Genomic DNA, 27,879 nt, shown 5'->3' on the forward strand with positions numbered 1-27,879 from the left:
GTTGACCACAGTTGGTGATTCCTAACCGTAATTTCACATCCAATAACCAACCAGCTGAATGCATCTTTAACATTCTTAAAGCAGGAGAGTAAGGGAAAATAATTTGTAATTTGGGGAAAATGGAAAGTTTAATATTTGTAATTTGTTTTAGAGAAAACTAAAGAAGCCATAGATTGTTAGAGCTAGAAGAGAAAGCCCTTAAAGAGCTTCTAGTTATTTTACAGTTGGGGAAACTGAGGCTCAGGCTGGGGACAAACAGAACTGGGGATAAAACTTAGCTCTCATGCTTCTTACTATACAATGCTGCTTCTTGTTTCAATAAAGACATTTAAAAATACATATGTTTGGTATGAAGAGGATGGGTTGTATTTATTTCAAAAGAATAGCCAAAGGAATCTCTATGCAAGCAAAGTTTAAAACCACTTGTTGCTAACATAGAGTGACTATATTTCCCATAGCAGCTAATTATAGGGCCTGCTTGTGGGTAAAGCAGCAGGTGGCAGTCTCTCTCCTATGAGAGAAATTATAAAACCCACCAGTATAAAGTTGGACATCAGTACATTCCAATCCACTGCTTCATTATGAGATTGTAGCTAGTCTTTGAGGTATTATTAAAGCCCAGTTAGGACTCCAGATATCCCTGGAATTGGATCAGACTTGCCCTATATATGCAGGACATTGGAAAAGCCATGCTCAGAGGCATTGGAAGGGGCTTTTGAGGGTACAGGCTCAAGAAAGTCCTTCAGGATCATGGGATCCTAAATCAGTGGGAGCTCAGAGAAACTCTGGTCCAACTCCATTTGGAGTTAATTTTTATAGATGAGAAAAATAAGGCCCAGGGAGATTGTGACTTGACCAAGGTCTCATGGGTAGCGAGCATCAAAGTTGAGCATCAAACTTACGCCCTTTGAATCTAGAACATCTTCCTTTCCTTTGGAGACAGTGGAACATTTTTAAAATGATAGTCAATAGAATATCATTTTTAGTGTAGTTAATCACTATGGGGGTAGTGCTCAGTGCTCAAACGTAGTGGTAAGAACCATTGTTAGATATACACTCCAGAAATCAACAAATATGATAAATTGGGATTAGTTTCTTGTTTTGTTGACTATCTAGACTTAAAGTAAAGAAGAAAATGTTAATAATAATTCAGATTAAACTCAAAGATGTCTAAATAAATTCTTTTTTTTTTTTTGAAAGTTGTTAAAATTTTACCAGCACACCCCTGCTTCTGCTTTGATTATTTTCAATCTATTTCCTGTACCATAAATTCTTTCTAAAATTGTCCATGAAGATGATAAAGAATGGCCACTATCATTTTCTGGCTGGAATTCTGCCAGCAAATACATGTAGTTAAACCTACATATATATACTGTATAAGTATCAGGATCTTGTTTCAGTGGGACCTGAAAAGTTGTATATACATCAAATATAGATAAATTATACCAGTTTAAAATGCATCAAGGACTTTTGCTTTTTAAAAACTCAGTGAATTATTTTATAAAGCAAAGAATCCCTTTCTCATTGATCTTTTGCATAAACCCATGTCATGTGTTACTTTTGCTTAACTCAATTCAACAGACATTTATTCAACATCTACTCTATGCAAAGTACTCTAAGTGCTGGGGATCCAAGGGGAAAAAATGCTGTGTCTTCAAGGAACTTCCATTCTAATGAAGAAAATAACATTCATGCTTAATGCACCTGGGGTGCACCTGTAATATCCAAGTTCCTCCATTCTGGGTGAAATAATCATGTGTAAAAAAAAACAAGCACTACTTCTTCCTAGTATATTTTGAAATAGAATGAACTATGCAAAAGAATGTCACTAGTTGGTGCTTCTCAGCGAGGGAACTGCCTTCAAGGAATTTTTAGTAAAAATTTAGATTATTAATGCACGGATGGGTTACTTTTCATTTTTTAATATATTGTCAGTACCTGAATCTTTTTTATATGCTGTTTAAAAAGCAGAGATTATTTTACTAGTAAAGTAGGTTGGGTCTATTTTTTTTTTAAAGGCAGTTAAATCAGACTGAGCCCAAACATCTGGTGTTTCCAGTTTCCTCTGTTCCCTTTTGGCTCTACTTAAGAAGAACATTCTCTCTCTCTCTCTCTCTCTCTCTCTCTCTCTCTCTCTCTCTCTCTCTCTCTCTCTCTCTCTCTCTCTCTCTCTCTCTCTCTCTCTCTCTCTCTCTCACACACACACACACACACACAAAACCCAGACGAATCAGATGGATCAAATGAGAATGACCCCATGTCTGATTTGCCCTCAATCTAAATGTAAGAATATAACCTATTAAATTGGTCACCAACTACAAGTGAGGAAACCTAGGGTCTACTTCAGGACAAGATGCTTGTTCTATGAGATCTTAAGCTTCAGCATACCCCCAAGATACCCAAATGTTTGCCTATACTTACCTCATAAAAATGCAGGATACATTAATAAAACAATGTTGAAAAATAGTCAGAAAAAGGGTAGAATCTCCCTTCCCCAGATTCTCCTGCACCCAGGAGTAGAATGATTATTCTTTTCCAGGCCATGGGGCAATGACATTAGATTTTTCTCAATTCAACCTACAGTTAATTCTGGTATGGAAAATCCAGTCATATCCTCTTCCTTATTTACCTTGAACCCTAGGAAGAGACCAGCCACTTAAGCTATGTTGCCTCCACCTTTAAGGGTTTCCCTCCATCAGATTACAGCAGTTTATGACTAATCGACCCAGAATTTGGAGAATGAGGGGCAACAGGATATGAACATAAAGCAACTCCAATGATTAAACCTTCATTGTTATGGATACTATGACTAGTAAACAATGAAAAACATTACATCTTTAACTCTGGAGAATCTTTTTATATAAGATCAAACCTAAGCTTCAAATTTTTAAAGAGAAAATTAATACCTAAAGAACTCATTTTTTCTGAAAGTTGATTGATATCACCTAATCCCAGCTAGCTCCTAAGAATGACTACTCTAATTTTAATTATATGTTTTTTTTATAGCATGACCATTCCAGGAAGTTCACTGAGCCCTTAAGTTATTCCTGTAAAATAGCATTAACTTTACAAAATAACCCAGTCTTTAAGCCTTTGTTACTGAGGCAAAGAGTTTCCATTTTTCCTTCATCAGTCAAGGACAGAGTGCCCCCCTAAACTCTTCCCTGCCAAAAGCTTTCATTTGTTAAAAGTAACACTATGTTTATGCTATCAATGCATCAAAGTTAAAACATTTTAAAACAGAAAAATGACCAAATATTTGGATGCTCTCTGAATCATGGCTTAAGTGCATTTTATCATTTTAGTATTTATAATCCTTCTTTCCATCTCAATGGACACATTTTCCAACAGATTCTATCACAGTGGATTTAGGAAATGAGCAGGTATTAGGCCTTTTTAGACTTCTTTTTAGCTTTGCAAACATCTTACCATCGACATTATTTAATACTAATAAGCATCATTTAGTGTCTGGAAAGCATGCCAGGATTTAGATAGAAAGCATTTGTTATTTTAAGTAACTTGGTTACTTTGAGGAACTAATCCAAATTAAGTTCTCTTTCTTCTGCCCAGGAGTTTTTAACTTAAGGTTTGTGAACTTTAAAAAAAAAAAACATATATATATATATATATATATATATATATACATATACATATTTTGATAACTGCATTTCAATAGAGTCGAAATTTAATGTGTTTTGTAAATAATCCTGAGCTTCACCAGACATGAAACAAAAAAAAGTGAAGAACTCTTGGTTTAATAGAATGCGTATCTATGAGTTTCTTGTTTTATCCAACAGTTTTCTCCTGGACTTAAGAAACAATTTATTAAGCACCTGCAAGAAACTTTGCTGGACCCTTTTGAGAAAAAGGCACCTCCCCACCCAAAAAAAACCAAAACTCTGACCTCAAAAAGCCTGATTCTGAATCTCAGATTCTCTCTTCCTAATTTATCACAGTAGTAAACTTTTTTTTTTTGGCTGAAGCAATTGGGGTTAAGTGACTTGCCCAGAGTCACACAACTAGAAATGTAGAAGTGTTAAGTGTCTGAGATCAGATCTGAACTCAGGTCCTCCTGACTTAAGGGCTAGTACTCTATCCACTACACCAATTAGTTGCCTCAGTAGTAAACTTTTAAATGTTCATTTAACAAGCCTTTATGGAAGTAGGTGACTGGCTAATCATAACCTCTCCCTTATCCCCTCAGCTAATATCAATACATCAGGGTTTCCTTTTAATGAGTTCTGAAGTGCTCCATAGCTTGTATTATCATAAGTAAAAATTGGGAAGAAATAACTTTATTGTAACTATGATTTTAAAATGCTATGTCCTTATCTCTTTTCCAGTTAATATTAATGCACACGTTGAGAATACATACGGTCTATTGATTACATTTTTCAGCAAAGGTTACAATAAATCATTAGTTCCATAAGAGAGCAATCATATCTTGGAATTTGACCTACCACCGCCCCCCCTTACATTAGCCAGATTAACAAAATTAGTGAGGTTGAAGTGATTCATGTCTACACTTGGAATATAAAGTACATTTGATTAATGTAGCATTGATATCCTGCTGTCAGTCCACAAGGAATTGATTTAGATCTTCACACTACTGGATCTCTAATTCTGGTGCAAAGAGAGCTGGTATTTTTAACTTTTAAAGCTCTTTTCTTAGGAATCCTAACTAAGGCTTAGGGGGAAGAAGGGAAGGAAAGGGGAGGGGTGGAGCCACCTATCTTATTTCCTAATAAACAAATGAAGCTCCTGAGCCAAAATTTAAAAAAAATAAATCAAGTGTGATTATGATTTCTAGAGGGAGCAAACCATCATGTCTCTTAAGTTGGCTTCATTATTTCATATATTGTAGAAATCCACTTTGATATCTCATCTTTGAACAAATGTTTATAATTTGTTTGGTGGGCTAAAGGGTTACTTCAGAACCATGGTTATAGAGATATTATTATTATTATTATTATTATTATTATTATTATTAAAGCCTAGACATGTTATCATATTGAGATCACAATGTGATATTTCAGGCAATTTGGAGATCAGCCCTGTTATAGTCTCTCTTGATACATTTTTAAGCAGAATTATCCTACAGAATCAAGAAATAAAACAAAATTTTACAAGTTCTAGGAGTGTCTTGTGAAGTTCTAAGTATGGTTGAGAAAATGAATAAACGCTGATTCCCATTTTATCACCTTGTTGGCAGGGAATGACTAAATTTCCCCTCAGTAAAGTTTACAGAAGATGTGTTCTAAACTATTCTAAATTGAGCTTTTGTAAATTAATTTTTTCTCCCCAATCACCAACATTAAACTTTCTGAAATGCTTTTATCTTCCTTTCTGATGAATCTTACGTTAACTCTAATGTCTCTTGATCCTACAAGTCATCACTTAAATATAGAAATGGCTGTGAATTGTTTTGTAAAGTAAAACATCCTTCTTAAATATCACTGAATACTACTTATCATCCATTTTATGATTTCATATTTTCATCTGTGGATTTTTCAAGGGATCATGGGATTTAAGTCTGGCCAGAACCTTAAATAGAAGGTCCAACCCTCTCATTGTACAGATAAGGAAGCTGTTGCTTTGTTTTATGCAGGGAACACTTGTATTTATTTCCTCTTTGATAGCAATTATTAAACATATTTCAGATCATGAGTCTTCCCGGAAATACCTCATCTATGCCCTTTAATGACCTGTTACAATAAGTTTTGCTGTGTAAAAAATCAGTATATTAGAGGTTTGACCAAAAAATCTTCCTAAAAAGTCTAGAGTGACTAAGTACATCTCTGTGCCCCCACCATTCCATATTATCTCTATAAGAATGTTGCCCTAGTTGTGGAATGTTTGAAATACTATTAGACTTGGTGGAGCTGTTTTTTTATTTTTATCATTTTTACTGAACTGCTTTTCCCCCTCTTTTAAAAAATTTTTGTTGTGACAGGAGAGGGCCAATGAGTAGAGAAGGCATTTTTTTGGAAATGGTATGGTATGAAAATAAAGAGCATGAATGAAAATATGACAATTACATTACCCTATGGGATACAGGCTCTTTTGGGTCCTTTTATCAGATGGTAAATCCCAAGAATAACGAGATGGAGTGTATCTCAACCAAGAAACATTTATTAAATGCATTTATTGATGGTACTAAGCAGTGAGGATACAAAAAAGGGTAAAAATACAGTACCTAGTTTCAAGAAGGTCACAATCTTTAATGAAGGAGACAATGTGCAAACAACTATGTGCATTCAAGACATTTATAGTACAAATAGGAAGTGATTTTTGAGGTGGGAGTCACTGCGAAGTGACAGAAAATTTTCTATTTGATCCTGAAGGTAATAGGAACCATTGGAGTTTATTGAATAGGGGAGCCTGTGCTTTAGGATCATTTTAGCAACTAAGTAGAAGAAGACTGGAGTGGGAAAGTTCTGAGAAGAGGAAACCGACCAAAATAAGAAATCTAGGCATGGAGTGATGAGAGACCTATACCAAGGTGATAGCTATTTGAAATGACTTTTCATTGTGAAGTCTGGGGGCTTAGGAGAATGGCTAAGGAATATTAATTTCTCCTACTAATTTGTTCTGTTTAGTCTTCCCTAGTTGTGAATTACTTTATATTTAATGAAATGTAAATTTGATCTCATGAAATCATTTAAGATCAATACCCAAAATCAAGATAATTTTTTTAGGTGGTAAATGGGCAATTAGATTTGGGGAAATATATTTCAAAAAATTCAGAGAAATTATAAGCATGATCTCATCACCAGGGAATCTAAAAGGGAAGAAAGTATAGGACTTTTTTGGGTCGCAGATGATCCTTATGGGGGTGATATCTAAAGAAATGCTGGCTGATAAGCTCCAGAGTTAAAAGGACATTTAGAAAAGATGGAAGTAGAGACAGGTAACCAACCAAGAATACAAAAAAAAAAAAAAATGTGTTCACAAAACCCCTAAATAAGCTAAGGCTTGCAATAAAATGGTAGGTACATCAGAAAGGGGTTTTATAAGTATGTTCAAAGTAGAAGAAGAAAGGCCACCCTACTTGGGAGAAAATATAATGTAACATTATATATTATATGTAGCATTAATAAATAAGAAGGGGAAAAATGGAAATGCTCAACACACTATCAAGAAGAATTATCCTTAGACTAGAATGGGAAAAGCATGATTTAAGAAGGCATTAAATTCCCAACCTTATGAGGAGATCATAAAACAATAAATTGAGTTGAGTTCTCCTGGACCCACTAAGAGATTTCTCCTATTATTCCTATTGTTGGTCATCTTTTAAGATATGGATAATGAGAAAAGCACTAGAAAACCACCACATTACCCCAGATTTCTATAGCATTGGGAGGAGAAATTAATTCTAGAAATAATGGACCAGCAAACTGAAAGTTAATGCCCAGTAAAATACTGAAATAGATGGAAAAAAATGGAAAGTTTAAATGTGATGCAGTGGAAAGAGTGATGAATTTGAAATGATGAAGTTGGAGTAATTAAATCTCAGTTCAAATCCTAACACAGTCATTTCTTACTACTTGTGTGACCTTGGGCCACTTAATTTCTCTAGGTCTCTGTTCTTTCATCAGTAAAATGAAAAGATGGATCTCTAATGAGAAGACTAAGACTTCTAAATTCCCTCTAGTCTCTGGATCTATGATGCTGTGAACACTTAGAAAAGAAAATATTGGTCACTAAGAACAAAATGAAACTTAGCTAATATCTTTTTGATAGAATTACTTGAGTAAAAGAAAAACTGTAGACCTGGTGCTCTCCTTCTCAAATGAGTGTTTATTTTACATTTCTACTACTGGATTTATTTCTCTCTATAAGTACTGACTAATCCAGTTAAATATTTATTTAAATAAAGGGATACATACACAAGTTCAAATCTCAGGTCTATGACTTACTACATGTATGACCTTGAGCACATGTCACTCAGGGGAATAATTCTTTGAACCTATATCCTCATCTCTAAAATGAGTGAATGGCACCAGATGGCCTCCAAGGTTCATTCTTCCAAAACTAAAATTCTATAAAAATAAAGATTTCTCTATAGGATTTGGATTTTTCACTCCTTAAAGAAAAATGAATCTTTCTTATAGATCACAATGTAACAGATGCAGACTAATTCTAGTCTTTAACAATCAAATGAACAAAGTATGTTAGAAAGATCACACAAAATCAGCCTTTTTTATTTCTTATATTATGCATTGGAGAACAGAGAAGCTTAATATTTTATATTACAGGATAAGTGAGACCTGCCATATCAATAAACAGGTTATAATAATAATAATGGCTATTATTATTATTACATAATATGCATAGCTCTGTAGAATACAACAATCCTGTTACACAAGAGTTATTATCCCTATTTTATGAACAGATAATTAAACGATCTGGTAGATTTGTATCTAGATCCTTCTAATTCCAAAATCAGCCACCATACCCCACCATCTTATGTTAATAAAGAAAGTCAGTATGCATAAAGGTCTGTGTTAGAATGAATCTGATTTTATGCTTACAGGTTCATTAAAAACATGAAAATGCTCTTTACATATCCTTTGTTCTTATAAATATATTTAACTTGTTTATATTTCTTTTACTTAGTTGAATCTGCTCAACTCAAGTAGAAATTAAATCAGCCTCAGAATTCAAAAATCAGAGGAGATTACCTGCTCCAGTTTATAACCTAACAGGAACCAATCAATCCCTTTTACAAAATCCTTAATCAGGGGTGGTCAGGATTGATCTCCAAGAAAAGAGAACCAGCTCCCTCCTGAGGCAAGTTCTAATTAGGAAGTTTGTCCTTACATCAAGTTTACAGCTTTTTACATCTTCCAATCTTTGTTACTATTTATGTCCACTTGAGTCAAAGGGAACATATTTAATCCCTTTTTTTTTTTTTTTTTTTTTTTTTTGCATGGCAGCTTTTCAAATACCTGAAGACAACTTCAGGTCTCCCCCTAAATCTTTTCCAGGATAAACATCCAAACGGGGCAATTAGGTGGAATCAAACCTAGAATCAGGAAAATTTGGATTCAGATCTAGCCTCAAATACTGAACTCTTGAACCAGGGCAAGTTAATTAATGTCTTTGCCTCAGTTTTCTCATTTGTAAAATGAAGAATCATAATAGCAACTACCTTGACCACAGAGCTAGTAATGATAATAATTATATGCTTATGATGTGCCAGGCACTATGCTAAACATGTTACCGTTATTCTCTCATGTAGTGCTCACAACAACTCTGGGAGGTAGTTGCTTTTATAATCATAATTCATTTTATTTCCCTTTTCTGGTCTTTGGTCTTTCTCACCACCCTGTTTGCTTGTCAATACTCTCTAGCTTGTTTGTATCTTCATAGTAAAAGTAAAAAGGTAGTTTTTAATCACAGAGGATCTTAAATCTCTTGAAGAGGTCATTTCATCATTATTAGCTCTATGATCCAGGGCAAATCAATTAACATTTGTTTGCCTCAGTTTCCTCATCTGTAAAATGTATTATCATTATGATAGCGACTATCTCCCAGGGTTGTTGTGAGTATCATATGAGAGAATAACAGCAAAATGCTTAGCATAGTGCCTGGCACATCACAAACATATAATTATTATTACTATTATTAATTTTCATTTTCTGATTCTTGGTCTTTCTTTTTATCCTGCTTGCTTGTAAATGCTCTTTAGCTAGTCTATATCTGCAGAGCACAAGTAATAAGTTAATTTTTAATCACAAAGGATCTTAAACCTCTTACAAGACATCATTTCATCATTCTATGTAAGACCACTCTGAAGTCAGCCCTTATTCTAGTTGTGCAGCTTGAGAAGCCAGAGCTGAGGACTACGTTACTCACCTCAGATTGCACAGGAAGTCAGCGAGACTGCTATAAACAGAAGCCAGAATTTCTGGCTCTCAGTCCTTGGCTTATCCATTAGTCACAAGGAAACCAAGTAGAAGCAAAACAGCACCCCAGCTCTTATGCATCTACCTACCACTCACCTAAGGATTTGTATATTTTGATTCTGTTTGATGTTGTCTGCTTCTACCATTAACTACTAAGTCATTTTCCCCTCTCTGGGTCTTCTCCTTTTGGTTAAGAGCTTCTTGTGTGGAATAATGGACAAAGAACTAGCCTCAGAGGTAGAAAGGGGTCTTTAAGTCCCCCTCTCTCCTTATCTGACATATACTAACCTCTCAGGGTTAGGGTTAGGGTTGGCATTCTGTGTTGGTAGATGGTCCAAAAACAAACACAAAACTTAGTCGTACTCATGAATTATATGTTTATTCTGACAAAACATATTTTCTAATACATTCATTTTTGGCATTTTCAGTCATGCACAATGTACCGGCCTAGAGCATACTTGTAGTAAAATTGAGCATCAGGGCCATCAGCCATACACCTAGCAGAAAAATGAATCTTCAGAGAGATCAATCTCATTTACTCTTTTGCAAATAATGAATCTCACACTAGCAGAAAACAATCCATACAATTAATTGATAAACTAATTCTCCACAAGGAAGCATTTAGCTGTTATTTCAGGATATTTACCTCTGGTTGTCCACCAGTTTTATTTAGTAGGGGGTTTTTTTTCCCCTCATTTAAGGGCATGAGCATTCTTTACATCTAAGTTTTCAAATGAATATATTCCATCAGCTTCACAGATGGAGGGCCAATAGTTTTTTGTTTGTTTGTTTGTTGTAGACTTGGGGGGGGGGGGTTACTTTACAAGTAAAATGCAGATGGTGGTTGTTTATTGCCTCCTGAATGTGACACTTGTGTTTTTTCTTTTTTAAAACAGCAAACATGCCAGAGTATTATCCTGACCAGTTGGAAGATGTTGTGGATTTTATTCACAACACAATCAAGAGACTGAAAAGGTCACCAGATAAACAAGCAGAATATTTTCCCCGGCGGGAGAGGAACAGACAAGCTGGAGCAGGCAATGCAGATAGAAAGAGGCAGAAGGGACAAAGGGGGAGGAACAGGGGCTGTGTCTTAACTGCTATACATTTAAATGTGACTGATTTGGGTTTGGGATATGAAACCAAAGAAGAATTGATTTTTCGATATTGCAGCGGATCTTGTGATGCAGCTGAGACCACATATGACAAAATATTAAAAAATTTAACCAAAAAGAAAAGGCTGATGAGTGACAAAGTTGGGCAGGCCTGTTGTCGGCCCACTGCTTTTGATGATGACTTGTCATTTTTAGATGATAACTTGGTTTACCACATACTGAAAAAACATTCCGCTAAAAGATGTGGATGTATCTGACTGTTTCCGGGAGACGGCTATGTATTGCATTCCTGCTACAGCATAAAGGAAGGGACCAAGGTTCCCAGGAAATGTTTGCCCAGAATGGAGAATGAGGACCAACAATGGAGATAAAGGAGGAGAAACAGGCAGAAGTCAGCCTTCATGGGAGCCTGGTGGAGGAGATCCAGCTACAGATGACTGGATAAGAGAGAGAGAACGGCCCTCTAGTTTCTACAGGAAAGCAACTTAAAGGCAAATCACAAGCTCAGGGCCAGTGTTCCTGGATGGATGTTGCCACTGTCATTTCAATTGGTACAATCCACCATCACCTATCATCAGCTCGGAATGTGCTGAAAGGACACAACCACTTAGTCTCCTGTGGTTTGTTTTCACATGTTTGGTTACACCAGGCAAACAATGCTGGTGTAAACTCACATGGCATTAAGAGTCATTACTGAAAGTCAGAAAGTTTTTTTGTGTTTTTTTTTTTTCTGTCACTCAGTTAGGGCATACCTGCCCCTCCTCCCATCTTTCCCTTCTCCCTTCCCCCCAAATATATATTATACATAAAACAAACACTAGAAACAGTCTTTTGACTTCAAAATTGAAGCCTAAGGTATACTTGGACAAGAACATAATGGTTGATTATTGATTTTTAACATAATGTGTTAAATGGGAAGAATTTGGACAGAAATTAATAGGCTGTATTCACTGACTAAAGAAAACCTGAAAATATTTTCTTTATATACTCTTGGAAACAGGAAAGGAGTTGTGGCTTTAAGCAGCATACATTTCTAGGAAAATGAGGGGGAAAACAAGCCCAGATGCACCTCGGTGTACAAGGAGACAAGCAGGTCTCTTTCAGTTTACAGCTGGACAAATGTCACATCATCACTACATTTATGCTTGGTCACCAGTGGCCAGATAGAGTACTTGATGCAATGCATCCATTTCAAATACAGAAATATATAGAAGAATATTTATTGAGATTTAAGTTATTATTATTTATTACAGTTCACTAATGAGTTTTTTCCCCTTATTTATTAAAATTTCTTTTCTAAAGGTGCCAAAGTATAATGTGCTTGCAAAATAAAAAGAAAGAAAAAGAATCAGATTGGGAACAAGGGTCCATGCTTTTAAAATGTTAACAGTTTTTGGATAACCAAAAAAAAAAAAAAAATCACTTACTTTACCTTTTTTCATAAAACTTCCTGGTTAAATTCTATAGATCCACCTGTTTGCCATTCAATTGTTTAAAAACAAGCAGAGAAGCATTGTTTCTGAGGGACCTCCATATCCCTTTTCTCAAATGATTTCCATAGATGAGTGAGCCGAGACCAATGGCACTTGGCTTTTTTTCTCTGTTGTTGCAACACTGAACAAATATGCCATAATTTTCACTCTATGTTGTACTTAAGTTGTTTTTTTTTCCTTCCATGTATATTTATCTATAATATGCATAAATATGTATAAAAGGTGTACTGCCTTTTAGTAGTTAGTCCTGGATTTTAATGTCGACTAAAAGGTAAACAGTTGCCAGAGTTTTGTTTAGATTCACTGAGTCATTCACATAAATCTTCCCCCACCCCCCAAAAAAACCCCACAAAATATATTTTACTTTAAAAAGGATATATTCTGAGCTGGGAGCCAGGTGCAGATTATTATGATCAAAACAGTTGCATTGATCATCTTCCAAGAGGCAGATTGTCCCATTTTCCCCTAAAAGCTTTTTGACTACAACCTTAGACCAGTAAGTAGTGACTTGTTCCTTTTATGTAAAATCCCTTCATAATAGCACAACTCTACTGAAGAGGTCAGAGGCTTCTGGTCTAGCCACAAAAACATGACTGGATTGAAGTTCCCTAAATAATTCTGGAGGATAGAGTAGAAGAAAGTATAGGGGTAGCTATCTTTGCCAGTGTCCCCTAAGGTGGGTTTTTCTGACAAGCTAATCAGGACTTGCATTTATAGAAGAAGAAAAAAACACTGGCCCTTATCTTGTGGCTTTTCTATTTTTTTTTTCAGGAGGGATTTCTTTTTTTAATAAAGAAAAAGCATCTAGCTATTAACTGAAATGGTTTGAAAAGTGTTGGGAATTTCAACTGGTTTCCAACCAACTAGCCATGTTCTTTTGTAAATCAACCAAATCAGCTACCTACACTAATCCCTGTGAGATCTGAATTTTCCTCTTTCCCTCCCCTGCTTTTCTCTCCCTGTACCTCCAGATTGGAAGCCAATTGGACAGGATGGTCCCATCTCTCCCAGCAGAAGGGGAAAGCCAAACTCTGTAGCTCTTAGAGGAAACAAATCTGTTTGTTAATTTACTGTAAGAATTCAGAAGTGTACCCCCAAAATTATCAACTTTGTTCAGATAATATTGACTGTGTGCAGATTAAATGGCTGATTATTTTTCAGATGCAGCCTAAATTAGCTTCCAGTATTAAAATCAAAGCCATTGTCTACCCTGGCTGCAACATTTCAGGGAGTGCTGTGGGCACATTCCCTGTGTCCCCTATACATCATAAGCAGGTTTGAACTTTTGCAGATCTAAATACAGCTAATCTACAAAAGGGTAAAGTTTGTGATTTTTCATCATTATCATCATCAATATTTTAATTATTAATCATTACCATCTAAAATAGGAGTGCACTTCTTTGGAAGCTCTGATTTCACCTCTGATCTATGTCTCAGTCATTTGTGTTATACAACCAAAGTTCTCTACAAACTTTATTTTTGTACAATATCATTTTGTAACTTTTTACAAATAAAAACTCATTTCTATCGTTCTCTGTACTTTGTACTTTCTCTAGCTGCTGCTTATGTGCTCTACCTCACTCCCCACATCAGATACAGTGTGCAATAAATGTTTAAATATCTTCACTGCTAGAAACAGGGCTTTTTGTATCTTCTGACTGCTTCTACCTTACCCTCAAAGAGATGATTATAAAGTAATTCAGTGGGTACAGCTAAGTGAAGAAGTAGGTAGACTGTGGAGGCTGGAGGACCTAAGTCCAAATATGATATCAGACACTAGTTATATGACTCTGGGAGAATCATTTAATCTCAATCACCTTAAAAAAAAAAAAAAAAAAAAAAAAAGGTAAAGTAATTCAATGATGCAAAAGGGCAGCAGTGGGGAAAGTTAGTCATATTTGGAAGAATAAACCACTGCCCTCTTCTTGAAAGAGTCTACAGCATCACTCATTCCATGCTACATGAAGGAAGAAGCATGAGATCTGGGGCTGTATCTATGATTCAAAGAAAGCACTCCAAAAATGAGATTTTTATCTGCAGTTTATAGGCTTAGAGAGTTATCTAAAGTACAGGTTAAGTGTATTGCCCAGAGTCCAAATGCTAATATGTGTCAAGGATAAGTCTTGAACCTAAGTTTTCCTGGCAAAAACTACCTCTCTCTGCTCTACATCATATGGTTCTTTCAACTCCCTGGGGTAAAATGAGGTCCCCTCCAATTCCAAATCTATGTTGCAGTGAATAGAACCACTAGGCTCACCTTCCCAAGTTCAAAGGTGACCTCAGATGCTAGGTGTGTGATCCTGGACAAACCATTTAAACCTGTTTGCTAGAGAAAGCAATGATGAATCATTCTGGTATCTTTGCCAAGAAAACCCAAAGTAGGATCACAAAGTCAGGAGGACTAAAAACAACAGATTAATTCACAGACAACCTCAATGATCCATTGTAAATTCACAGACAATTTCATTGATCCTTTCTCAGATACATATTGTTAAAAAGCAACAAAAATTTTTTGAAGTTGATATTCCCCTCAGAAGCCAGTTCCTAACCTGGGCTTTTTTATGGATAGGATTCTAAGCAGAGCTATGTTTCACTTAAGCTGCCCTCACCTTTCCTAAAATAAGTGATCTTTTGTTTAGAGCCTTCACACTTCAATTCTATTTGAAGAACAAGGCTATAAATAGGATTAGACAAGTCAGGGCTTTTTTCCCCATGGTGCCCACATCAGTTAGCAGGTAGAGATGTTGCAAAAAGCCATAGCAAATAAGTATATGTTCTACTTGTTGGAGAGATGGATGCTTATACTTCCCAATAGCTGAAAATTTTATAAATAGCCCAATTAGGGTCCTTTATCTAGTGTTTTATTATAGAGTTCAATAACATACAGTTGGGATTCATTTCATGACACACTCTGCTGGAGACTTGAGTCCAGCTGGTGTTTGGTTTGTAAATTCTTCCCCCTCCATCTGTCACCCCAATAAATCTACCCCCAGGACAAGAAGTCCAATCTAGGCCTCTATTGGAGAAAGTGAGGAGATAGTGAGTCAGAGCATTAATATGAACCTGTGAATTTACAGGCATAGGATGGGCTGCAAACGAACCTTGAAGCCAGACTCTTATCTAGCCACCTTCACTTTCTCTAAACTGAAATGCTAGAATGTGATGCATCTTCAGAGACAGGAAAAAAAGGAAAGGAGAAAAGTGATAGGGTACAGCTTCTAAAGGAAATATAGCAATAATTTGAAGGCCCCTGACCTTAGAGTGCTTCTGTTCTAACAATTTGGCAATGATTCTAAAGTCTTCTGGCTTTAGAACCAGTGATCCTGAGGCCTCCTGACTTAAGAGTGCTTCTGTTTTAATAATCTGTCCTTCAATGATTGTAAAAGTCTTCTGGCCCAGGAAAATAATATTTCTTCCCTTAGACTTTAGGGAAGATATATTAGTGATCCTGAGGTCCTCTGACCTTAAAGTGCTATTGTTCTAACAATCTGTCTGTCAATGTTTTAAAGTCTTCTGGACTTAGAATAGTCCTACCAACATTACTGACTGTCAAATAGATAGTCTGTTGGTCAATGATAACCAAATTCCTGAGACAATAGTGAATAGACCACCCCTCAAGCCTATCTGTAAACCATAAAATTAGCAAATAAGTAAAATAGCTCTGATCTAACTTTGTCCTATAAATCCTTCTGACATTTTCTGGTTATGGTATTCTGATTTGGACACCAGACTGTCCTTAGAGCCCAGAACATCTGAGTTCAAATCTTCCTTCTGACACTTATTGACCAAAATACTTCCTCTCTGGGCATTCAGGGCAATTCTCTAAAATCATAATTGGGAGAGCAGGTGTTGATCTGCATTGATAGAGGGTATTTTCTCTTTGAAGATTCCTTAAACCGATAGAATGATGTGTGAACTTAAAAAAAAAAATCAATCCTTGTTTATTCTCCTATACTTTCTATTTTAATAGAAAAGTAGCCATTTAAGAACAACTTCTAAGGCAGGGATTAAAGGGATGCATTTCTGTAGCCGTCTGAAGGATTTGTGAGGAGAGGTGTAATAAGCAGGAGGTGACTAAGAGCTGAAGGTATGTTTAGCCACAGGCTGAGGATGAGGGTCCTTAAGGGGAGTCACATATTTCTTAACTCCCTTTTTCCAAGGCTTTGCCTCCCTACAGTCAACATTTTAAAAGGTGATTATGTTCCAATGAATATAAAAGGCAAGAAAGAAAGAAGTCACAAAAGGACTTTTGTAGAGCAGTATCCCATGTCCACAGAGAGATAAATGCCCCTAACTTCTACTGGCAACTGGCTGGCAGAGTAGATAGAGTCAGAAAGACTTAAATTCAAATTCAGATTCTAGCTGTGTGACTAAGTCACTTAACTCTGTTTACCTCAGCTTCCTTTTCTATAAAATGAGATGGAAACGCTTTTTATTCTTCCCTGTCATCCTTATTCCAAATCCCTTGAGCCCAATTTTTTTCCCTGACTTACCCTGAAAAACTTGGGAAAAGGAAGGGTCTTACATTTAGTTCCTATTTAAGAAAATAGAATGATTGTCATGACTGATAAAGGGCAAACAACTCATGTTCAATAATGTTCCAAAGTGCATTCATTAATTTTAATAAAAGAGGGAAGGGAAAGCTGGGAAGTGAAGCATGAATCAGATGTCCTGGGAGAGCCCTCACTGGCATCTGTTTGTCTAACACTTACTAGAAGTCCGGGAAAGAGTGTGACTTAGGGAAAGTAACAAGCAGAGCTGGAAGGAAAGAGAGGTAGAAAGACTTCAAACTTCAGGAAATCAAAGGAAAGTCAGTAGAGCTAAATGATGGCAAACATGGATGAGGTTTTGAAACATTTGGAAAAGATTATGTTACTTAGGAATTTTTTTTTTCTGTTGAAAGTAGAGTTTTTAATCCATTAGATATTATGTTTCTATCTCAGAAGGACCTGAGTTCAAATCTGTCATCAGACATTAGCTCTATGACTCTGGGCAAGTCAATTAATCCCTGTCTGCCTCATTTTCCTTATCTATAAAATGGGAATATTAATAGCATCTATCTCCCAAGCTTATAGTAAAGTTCAAATAATAAAAGATGTGTAAGCAATAAGTACTATGCTGGCATATTGTAGGTGTTTAATAAATGTATCTTCTCTTCACTTCTTTCTCCTCTCTCTCTCCTCCCTACTTTTAACCACTTTCACAGGAGTTACAACATGATAGAACAACAAGGTTGCTTCCCTAATGCCTCTCCCTTGGGAGAGTTCTTTCTGAAGGAGTTACTTAAATGCCAAGTCAGCAATTAATTTTTTTATATCCTTTTACTCTAGCTTCAGGCAATCACTCATCACTCTAGGGACTTAACTTAATCTGTCCCCTTACAGCAAGATCCTATTTGAAGACCAAAAAGTCTAATGATTGAATTTTGGTAGGGGAGATTTGGGAATGGAGGGGGGAGAGTTAAAGAAAAGGTATAGGACCAATCTGCCTAAAGACAGCTTCTACTGAGTGTTGTTGTTTTTGTTGTTGTTGTTGTCATTTGTCCTTCCTCTAGAAGAGGACCATGATATCAGGGAGGTGATGCCATGACATGCAATCGAATTGGATTTATGTGAGGGAGGGCTGGGCAAGGTCACCAACCTCACTTTCCCCTCCAGAGTCATCTGGGTCCAGTGTCAAGACATAGATCAAGACAACTGACTAGTCTTGGTTTTATAGGGCAGTTCAGGCCAAACAGCTGCTGATTTTCTTATTTTGATCATTACTATTCCTCGAGGGATTTATCCATTGTCCATGAGTGATCAGACTGATCACATTTTCATTTTCTCCAGAGCATGGGTTACAGTTTTTTGGTTTATTTGTTTTCCCCTCACTCTGCCATAGTTTCAAGTCTCTGGATTCCTAGGGAGTTGATTTCATCATTGGCACAGATAATTTATCTATAATTTATAGTCTTAGAGAATCACCAAATATTTAGAGAATTTAAGTGACTACTCCATGATCACATAGCTAGCAAGTTTCAGAGATGGTATTTCAATTCTCAAACATAGTAAACAGATCAGTGGACTAGGAAACAAAAATATCTGAATTCAAATCCTAGCTGAGTAAGCCTTGAAACTTTTTCTCAATTCCTGAGGATGAGTTCTCTATCTTGGAATGATTTCCCTCCCTTAGGAATTCATCTTTGAAGTCAAAGTAATTGACAACTGAAAACCATGATATAATAAGTGTATTGTCAGGGAAAAAAAAAAGAAAAGAAACTTTTTCTCAGCCTGAATTTCTTCCTCTCCATGCAGATCAGTGACTCAAAGCTGAGGCAGAGAAAAAAAATATCGCTCAGGATCTAAACTAAATGAAAACAAGACCAACCTAATCAGTCACTGGCAATAGATAAGATGGAGATAAAAAATAGCACCTACTTCATAAGTTTGTTTCAGGGATCATAGGACAAATAACATATGTCAAGCACTTTACAAACCTTAGAATGCACTACAAATGCCAGCTAAGTCCAACACTCTATCCCTATGCCAGACAACCTCTCAATCTAATCATAAGAGGAAACTACTCATCTCTGTCCCTTGAATGGCCTTCCTGATGGGTAATTGGAGCCAGCAGTACTTGTAAATTTAGGGAGCTGGGCACCTAGTAGAAGGAAAATATGAAAAGTCTTACAGCTTTGGGCCACATACCCATATTGAACCTGAAGGAGCTAAAGGGAATAAGCACCTACTATGTACCAGGCACTATGCCAAGAACTTTACAAATATTATCTCATTTGATTCATAAAAGGGACTGCTGAGGGATAGGCATTTTAATCATTTAAGCAATTCAATTTTAACATTCCTTCAGGCTCTCAGATCCTATGCTGCTATCAACCTGACATCCAGCTGGGATTCAATTCATTCAATTCAATAAATATTTTTTATCACTGACAATAAGCAGAGTAGGCAGCAGGTTGAAGTCAGAAAGACTTAAGTTCAAATCAGCCAGTTATTAACTGTGTGATCCTAGGCAAGTCATTTAATCCTGTTTGCCTCAGTTTCCTCATCTGTACAATGAGCTAAAAAAAGGAAATGGCAAACCACTCCAATATTTTTGTCAAGAAAACCCCACATGGGAATCATGAAGTATCAGACATAACAGAAGTGACTGAATAGAGCAAGTAGAGTACTGTGCTGAGCCACAAGAGATAAGAGATATGGATCCTGCTTTCATGCTACTTCCATTTTAGTAGAGGGGATGATACATACACAGATAATTATAATCCAAAATGTTTCATGATAAGTCCATTAAAGAAGAAAAACTAATGGTTACATGAGGTCTTAACAGTGCAGGTTTCATAAAAGAGGAAGCTCCTAAGATGGACTTTTAAAATGAGCAAGAATGAATTCAACAAACCAAGATTGAGAAAGAAGATGTTCTTAGTACAGCTGATGGTCATAGCACAGGAAAGCTGGAATGAGGACTTTGTAGAGAGGTTGCCATTAAGATGCACAGAATGGCCTCATCAGGAAGACTTTATTTCCTCTTCCTTCCAATAAATTTATTTCCTCTTCCGACATTATAACAAGTCTGATATATTATACATCATCTGCTTAAGTTTTAGCAAGGAGCTTGGCCAAGTATTAATGGATCTCTGTAATTCTGGGTGGAGGGATCTAGAGGAATGCCTTCTGAATCTGTTCTTGTTTCTATTCTGTCATTTAATCAATCAGCTGTCATGTTGGCAGAGAGAGGGAGGCCCCTGTTCTTGAAATAAGTAATACCATTTTAGAATTAGCTGTCACAAGTATAAACTGGTGATCTTATCCAGCCCTGTACCCCAGTTCTTGTGCAAGGTCAGTCAAAATATAGAGATTTCTCTGTTTCAGGGTCTGAAGTTAATGACTTCAGAGTTCAGAACTAGATGTAATGTCTACACTCAGTGTAAATGTGGAGATAGAGTGAGAAGACAGGGTGAAAGAAGACCTAAAACCCTATGTCCAAAATGCAACAGAGGACTCCATTGGGCATCAGAGTGTAGACTAATTCAGGGAAATGGGATGAGGGGCCCAGGTCCAGGGCCCCAGGCAAAAAAGACTTGGGGCATGATGGCAGTTGATGTTACACCCAAAGAGCCTTTAGAAGGTCAGGACTCTGATTTGATCAACCAGCAGAAAAGCAATCACATGGCAGAAAGGGATTACCTGATCAGTCAGCCAAAAGGCAATCAGATTGCAAAAATGGATTATACTTGGGGAGAATTCAGGCCTTTTAAACCAATAGGGCTGTGTCCAGTGCAAACAACTCCAAAAAAGGATATATATCTCATTATCTCATTAGCACTTAGTAAGAACCTAACAGTAATGGACTAAAGTTAAGCTCATATAAAGAAAATGTTCCTAACAATTAAAGCTCTGAGATATAGTGCTAACAGCTAAACCAGGTAGGGTGAAAACAGAGAAAGAAAATTATAGACCAATGTCCCTAGTGAATATTGATGAAAAATCTTAACTAAAATGTTGAAATTAAATAAAATATTGAGATTAAATAAAAATGAGATTATGCTAGAGTATGGGACTCTGCCAAAAGGGAATACAGAGGCCACCTCGACCTTTGGTGCATAACAAGTTTTCTGCCACATTGCAAAGACAACTTTGTTGAGCAAGTAGCAATGATGTGCTACATGGGAAAAGGATTGGTCTGAGGGTCACGGTACAGTTGCTTGTAAGCAGAGATACCTTGATAGAGCCTCTCGCTTGTGAGTGGGCTGCTGATGTGGCTGGATTGGCTCTCCTCCCAATGGCAGATACCATGCATATGCAAAGCCCACAAGCTGCTTCTCTAAATGGTTATTGGGAATTGCCTATTCACTTATCACATGCTTGAAAAATATATATATCAACAAGTCTATACTTCATAATAAACTGGAGTTCTTTTCACACTCTACAAGTCTCCTTTCTCATTCACCTTGCCTCTGAGATCAAAGGGCTCTTATATTTTGAGCTCTCAATCAGAACAGCCACAACAAGACTACAGAAAGTCATCCCCATGATGATACTCTATGACCAAGTAGGACTTATACTAGCAATGCAGGGCTGGTTCAATATTAGGAAAACTATTAGCATAACCAACTATATCAATAACCAAAATAACAAAAATCATATGATTATCTCAATAAATGCAGAAAAAGCATTTGACAAAATCCAATACCCATTCCTATTTTAAAAGACTAGAGAATATAAGAATAAATGGATTTTTCTTTAAAATGATCAGTAGCATCTATTTAAAACCACCAGCAAGTATCATATGTAATAGGAACAAACTAGAACCATTCCAATAAGATCAGAAGTGAAATAAGGTTGTCCATTAACACCACTACTATTCAATACTGTATTAGAAATGTTAGCTTTGGCAATAAGAGAAGAAAAAGAGATTAAAGAATTGGAGTAGGGAATGAAGAAACCAAATTATCACTCTTTGCAAGATATGACAGTATACTTAGAGAACCCTAGAGAATCAATTTAAAAACTACTAGAAATAATACACAATTTTAGCAAAGTTGCAGGATACAAAATAAATCCACATAAATCATCAGCATTTTTCTATATTACCAACAAAGTCTAGCAGCAAAAGATACAAAAAGAAATTCCATTCAAAATAACTGTCAATAGTATAAAATATTTGTGAATCTATCTGCCAAGGAAAAGTCAGGAACCAAATAAACACAACTAGAAAACACTTTCCACACAAATAAAGTCAGATCTACTCAACTGGAAAAATATCAAGTGCTCATGGGTAGGCTGACCAAATATAATAAAAATGACAATACTACCTAAATTAATCTACTTATTTAGTACCATACCAATCAAACTCCCAAGAAATTATTTTATAGAGCTAAAAAAATAATAACACAGTTCATCTGGAAGAACAAAAAATCAAGAATTTCAAGGAAATTAATGAAAAAATAATGCAAATGGAGGTGGCCTCCCTGTGCTAGATCTAAAACTATATTATAAAACAGCAGTCATTAAAACTATTTGGTACTGGCTAAGAAATAGAGTAGTTAATCAGTGGAACAGGTTAGGATCACAGGACAATAGTCAATAACTATAGAAATCTAGTGTTTGACAAACCCAAAGACCCCAACTTTGGGGATAAGAACTCACTATCTGACAAAACTGATGGGAAAATTGGAAAATAGTAGAGAAGAAACTAGGCATTGACCCGTACCTAACACCACATATCAAAATAAGGTCAAAATGGGTTCCTGATTTACATATAAAGAATGATATAAGCAAATTAGAAGAGCATAGGATAGCTTATCACTTAGATCTGTGGAGAAGGAAGGAATTTGTGCCCAAGGAAGAATAGGAATTCATCATTGAACACCAAATAGATAATTTTGATTATATTGAGTTAAAAAGGTTTTGTACAAACAAAACTAAAGCAGACAAGATTAGAATGGAAGCAATAAACTGGGAAAACATTTTTACATTCAAAGGTTCTGATAAAGACCTCATTTCTAAAATATATAGAGAATTGACTCAAATTTATAAGAATTCAAGCCATTTTCTAATTGATAAATGGTCAAAAGATATGAACAATTTTTCAGATGAAGAAATTAAAACCACAATTTCTAACCATATGAAAAAGTGCTCTAAATCACTATTGATCAGAGAAATACAAATTAAGACAACTCTGAGATACCACTACACACCTGTCAGATTGGCTAAGATGACGTAAGATGACAGGGAAAGATAATGACGAATGTTAGAGGGGATGTAGGAAAACTGGGACACTATACTGTTGTTGGAATTGTGAATACATCCAGCCATTCTGGAGAGCAATTTGGAACTATGCTCAAAAGGTTATCAAACTGTGCATTCCCTTTGATCCAACAGTGTTACTATTTGGGCCTATATCCCAGAGATTTTAAAGGAAGGAAAGGGACCCACATATGCAAAAAATGTTTGTGGCAACCCCTTTTATAGTGGCAAGAAACTAGAAACTGAGTGGATGCCCATCAGTTGGAGAATGGCTGAATAAGTTATGGTATAATGAATGTTATAGAATATTATAGTTCTATAAGAAATGACCACCAGGATGATTTCAGAAAGGCCTAGAGAGATTTACATGAATTGATGCTGAGTGAAATGAGCAGAACCAGGAGATCGTTGTACTTGGCAACATCAATATTATAAGACCATCAATTCTGATGAACATGACTCTTTCCAACAATGAGATGCTTCAGACCAGTTCCAATGATCTTATGATGAAGAGAGCCATCTACACCCAGAAAGAGGACTGTAGGAACTAAATGTGGATTACAACATAGCATTCTCCCTCTTTTTGGTATTGTTCACTTGCATTCTGTTTTCTTACTCATTTTCTTTCCTTTATGATCTGATTTTTCTTGTGCAGAAAGAGAGTTATATAACTATGTTTACACATAAAAAGATAATTAAAGCTCTGCAAAAATGGTCTACCTTAATAAAAAGTGGGTTTTCCCATAACCGGAGGTCTTCAGGAAGATGCTTTGTTATAGAAGTTCCTGTCCAGGTAAAGGTACTAGTAAAAATTTAATGAATTAAAAAACACCACCAAACATTTGAAGCCCTTTCCAACTCTAAGATTCTATGATTTTACTAGGACAACAGTTTCTGCAAGCATAATACATCTGACATATAGTGAGAGCTATAAAGGCCGTAGAGTGCTTGAGGTTTTATCCCCGGTAACAACATCTTGAAGTGGGTGGCGCATACTTCTCCTCCACAGTGGCCCACAACTCTGGCATGCCACTGACACTTATTTGACCACCCTACTCTCTCACTCAGATCCAGGTTACTACACCTGAAAGTTTCCTTTGCTTTTCAACATGCTGCTTTCCTAATACCCATCTTCTTCTTGCCAAGTCAGTTCAACTGCATATGATTGGGGAAGACATCTCAATTCACATTGCCAGATCTAAAGACCACTCACACTTTATGGACACCCAAGATCAGCAGTGATGGTGATATAAACTGAGATCTATTGGAAGGAAGGGTTGGAAAGGTCCTGATATGAACTGTGTCCCCTTTAATCTATGGGAGAAGGGTGATTCAGGATCTCAAACTCTCCTGGCCTCTGGGAGGAGCTACACCCATTCATGATAAGTAATCTCATTCAATTGGAGATCTTGGCCAGGGGCATAATCACTGCCCTCAATTGAATTGGAAAATTAGCCCTTAATTTCCTCAGCCTCAAATCTCAGAAGGCTAATAAAAGGCAACCGACCCTGAATCTTTGCTATTTGTCCTTCTGGATTTAGCCACTGGAACTCAGATCCGGAAGTACCAGAGAAGCGGAACCTTTGAACTAGGGACCGCAGTTTCTGGCAGACACTTCCAGTTTGAGCACAGGGGCTTTTCACATCACCTGCTGCAGACATCCACGCCCCACCGGGACGCATAGGCTGGGCTTTGTGCCATCTTTACTGTTCAATCTCAACCTCAGGGAAGCCACTAAAACACAGCGCCCTCAGGGCACAGCAGTGCTGATCACCTCTGAGGCACTTCCAGGGAGGGGGTGGGGAACTCTCTCCCAGAGCTCTATCTTAGCTCAGGCGCAGGAGCCGCTGCATCCATCCGGTCTGGGAGGAAGCTGGTAAAGAAGTAAATAATTTCCTACCCCAGGGACAGACCCCAAAAGATTTTTAAAATATGAACAAAAAAGCCAGAAAAACCATAGATTCCTTCTACACAGAGAAAGAGCGGGTATCCAACCCCGAGGAAGTTAACAGCAGAGAGTCAGCAGATAACAACCTAAAGGGGAAGGATTCCTGCCCCCCATCACATAACTCTCTCCCAGAAGAGACTCTTAAAAATTTGAGGGAGTTTGAAGAAAAATGGGGAAAGGAAAGGGAAGCTATGATAGAGAATAACAACGTCCTGAAATTGGAGTTGGAAAAAATAAGGAATTCACAGGAGATGCAGGGAAACAAAATTTATGAATTAGAAAAGGTTAAAAAAACACAGGAAAGTAGGATTTCTGAATTGGAAAAGATAAAAAAGTCTCAAGAAAATAGAATTTCTGAATTGGAAAAAGAAAATAATTCTCAAAAAAAAAATTAGGGAAATGGAAAAAAATTCAATAGAGCAAAATAATTCATTTAAAAACGAAATTGGGCATTTACAAAAAGAACTAAAAACTGTGAAAGAAGAAAATAACTCCTTAAAAGTCAGGATGGAACAAATAGAAATGAATGATTCACAGAGAACCCAAGAATCAGTCAAACAAAACAAAAAAAAATGAGAAGCTGGAGAACAACGTCAAATACTTACTGGGAAAATCTATAGACCTGGAAAATAGATCTAGGAGAGATAATCTGCGTATTATTGGACTTTCCGAAAACTATGACCAAAAAAAGAGCCTAGATTCTATTTTACAGGAAATTTTCAAAGAGAACTGTCCAGAGATAATAGAAACAGAAGGGAAAGTAGATGTGGAAAGAATTCATCGAACTCCTTCTGAAATAGACCCTAAAAAAAGAACACCACGGAATATTGTGGCTAAGCTGCAGAATTACCACACAAAGGAGAAAATCCTGCAAGCAGCTAGAAAAAAACAATTTAAATACCAAGGTGCCACAATAAGGGTCACTCAAGATCTGGCTGCCTCCACATTAAAAGATAGAAGGGCCTGGAACCTGATATTCCGTAAGGCAAAACATCAAGGACTGCAACCAAGAATGAACTACCCAGCTAAGTTTAGCATCTTTTTCCATGGAAGAAGATGGTCATTCAATGAAACAGAGGAATTCTATATGTTTCTAAGAAAAAAACCAGACTTAAACAAAAAATTTGATCTACATCCACAAGACTGAAGAGAAACAGAAAAAGGTACACAGAACCCTTGAGAACTGTAACTCTGTTGTGGGTATATAAAAAGTACTCAAGGATGGATTTAGCCACTGATGAAGATATTTTCTTCTCAGTGTAAACCATCTTTGCAAAATTATCCTAACAGGATTCTTTGCCCACTAAGAAAGCTGCCTTCTTAGCAATCTGTTTTCTTAGTGTAAATAAATCCCATTCTTTGCCATAAGCCTCGTGCCTGTATTTATTGGCATATGTGAATTCTTTCACAAAACCTGCCCAACCTGCCAAGGGGATCCCATTGCATTTAGGGGATCTCTTGCCCTCAATTCTAGAACCTCATCAATGGTAGCTCATTCTCACCTCCCCAGCAGTAGCTCTCTCTTCCATCCCCACCCTGACCTCCATCTCCACTCTCAAGTCAACTGAATTTTCTCCATGAACGAGATGAGGTGAGATTTCTCAAGACAGTTGTGAAAATCAAGTAAGGTTTCCTATATTTCAGAGTTGGAGTAGGCCTGAAGGTCCTTGAGCATTAACTCAAAGGCATACCTAAGTCCCCTTCCTGCTATCCTCCCATGACATCATTTTCTCCCTACTTCAAAGAAATATGGGCAACTATATACTTATTGGCCAAGTTCAATTTCCTGAGTAGTTTCCAAGTTTAGAATGTAAGACCCTCAGCCAATGAGGATGATGGTCAGTGGTGGGAGGGGTATTTGCTGCTAGGGACTATTTAAAGTGTAAAACCTGTCCCAAAAGGTGCCTCCTCCTTTCAATTGCTTGCTGGATGGGAGGGATGCTTCTCTCGAGAACGTATAATAAACTTTTGTTTTGTTCCTAGAGATCTCTCCAGCTTTTTATTAAATGGTGACTGAGTGGCGTGAACTCTGAAATTGTGTCCCCTTTAATCTGTAAAATAATCACTCTAAAACTGTGTCTGCTTTGATCTGTAAAAGAAGGGAGATTGGGGTCTCAAACTCCAGAGAGTCTGGGAGGGGGCATACTTTCCAGACAGGCCTTTTCTAAGGCAAATCACCCCCACACACACATTGAACTTTTGGAGTAGCCAGATCCCCATTCAGGAAATTACAAATCCTGGAAAAAGCCTTCAAAGTGATTTCATTCACTTGGGAAATCTTGGTCTGATAATCAGCTCAAATTGCCCTCAGCCCCCAAGATCTGCTCCTAAAATAGGTTTCTGTTAACACATTCTTTGCAAATCTCCTCATTAAGAGATTTGTCTACTAAGAAAGAACTTCTTAGTGAAAAATAAAACTTCCTTTTTTGCTACTAAGATTTCAGGTTCCTGAATTCTTTCATGTTGGACCTATGCTGAGACCATAGAGGATTCTCACATCAATTCTCTACCACTAGAACCACTCACCATTCTGAGCCACACATCCAGGTGCTGGAATTCCTAGTTATAATTCTTCATCCTGTTATTTTTATTTTGATCAAGTACTTCCCTTAGACTCTTTCTCATCCCTTCTGAGCTCAAAACTCTTTTTTTTTTTTTTTTTTT

General features: G+C 36.7%; 1 protein-coding gene across 2 annotated transcripts in view; it reads left to right on the forward strand.

Annotated features, from left to right (window-relative positions):
* Positions 1 to 14,051, forward strand: part of GDNF (glial cell derived neurotrophic factor) — a 37,759-nt gene extending 23,708 nt beyond the window's left edge. For both annotated transcript variants that reach the window (XM_074282628.1, XM_074282627.1), the window contains exon 3: positions 10,808 to 14,051. In XM_074282628.1, the coding sequence (XP_074138729.1) occupies positions 10,808 to 11,283 (476 nt within the window). In that variant the 3' untranslated portion in view covers positions 11,284 to 14,051. The remainder of the gene's footprint in view (positions 1 to 10,807) is intronic.
* Positions 14,052 to 27,879: the final 13,828 nt, after the last annotated feature.

The sequence above is a fragment of the Sminthopsis crassicaudata genome, chromosome 1, assembly GCF_048593235.1.
Source record: "Sminthopsis crassicaudata isolate SCR6 chromosome 1, ASM4859323v1, whole genome shotgun sequence".
In the NCBI taxonomy this organism is placed as follows: Eukaryota; Metazoa; Chordata; class Mammalia; order Dasyuromorphia; family Dasyuridae; genus Sminthopsis; species Sminthopsis crassicaudata.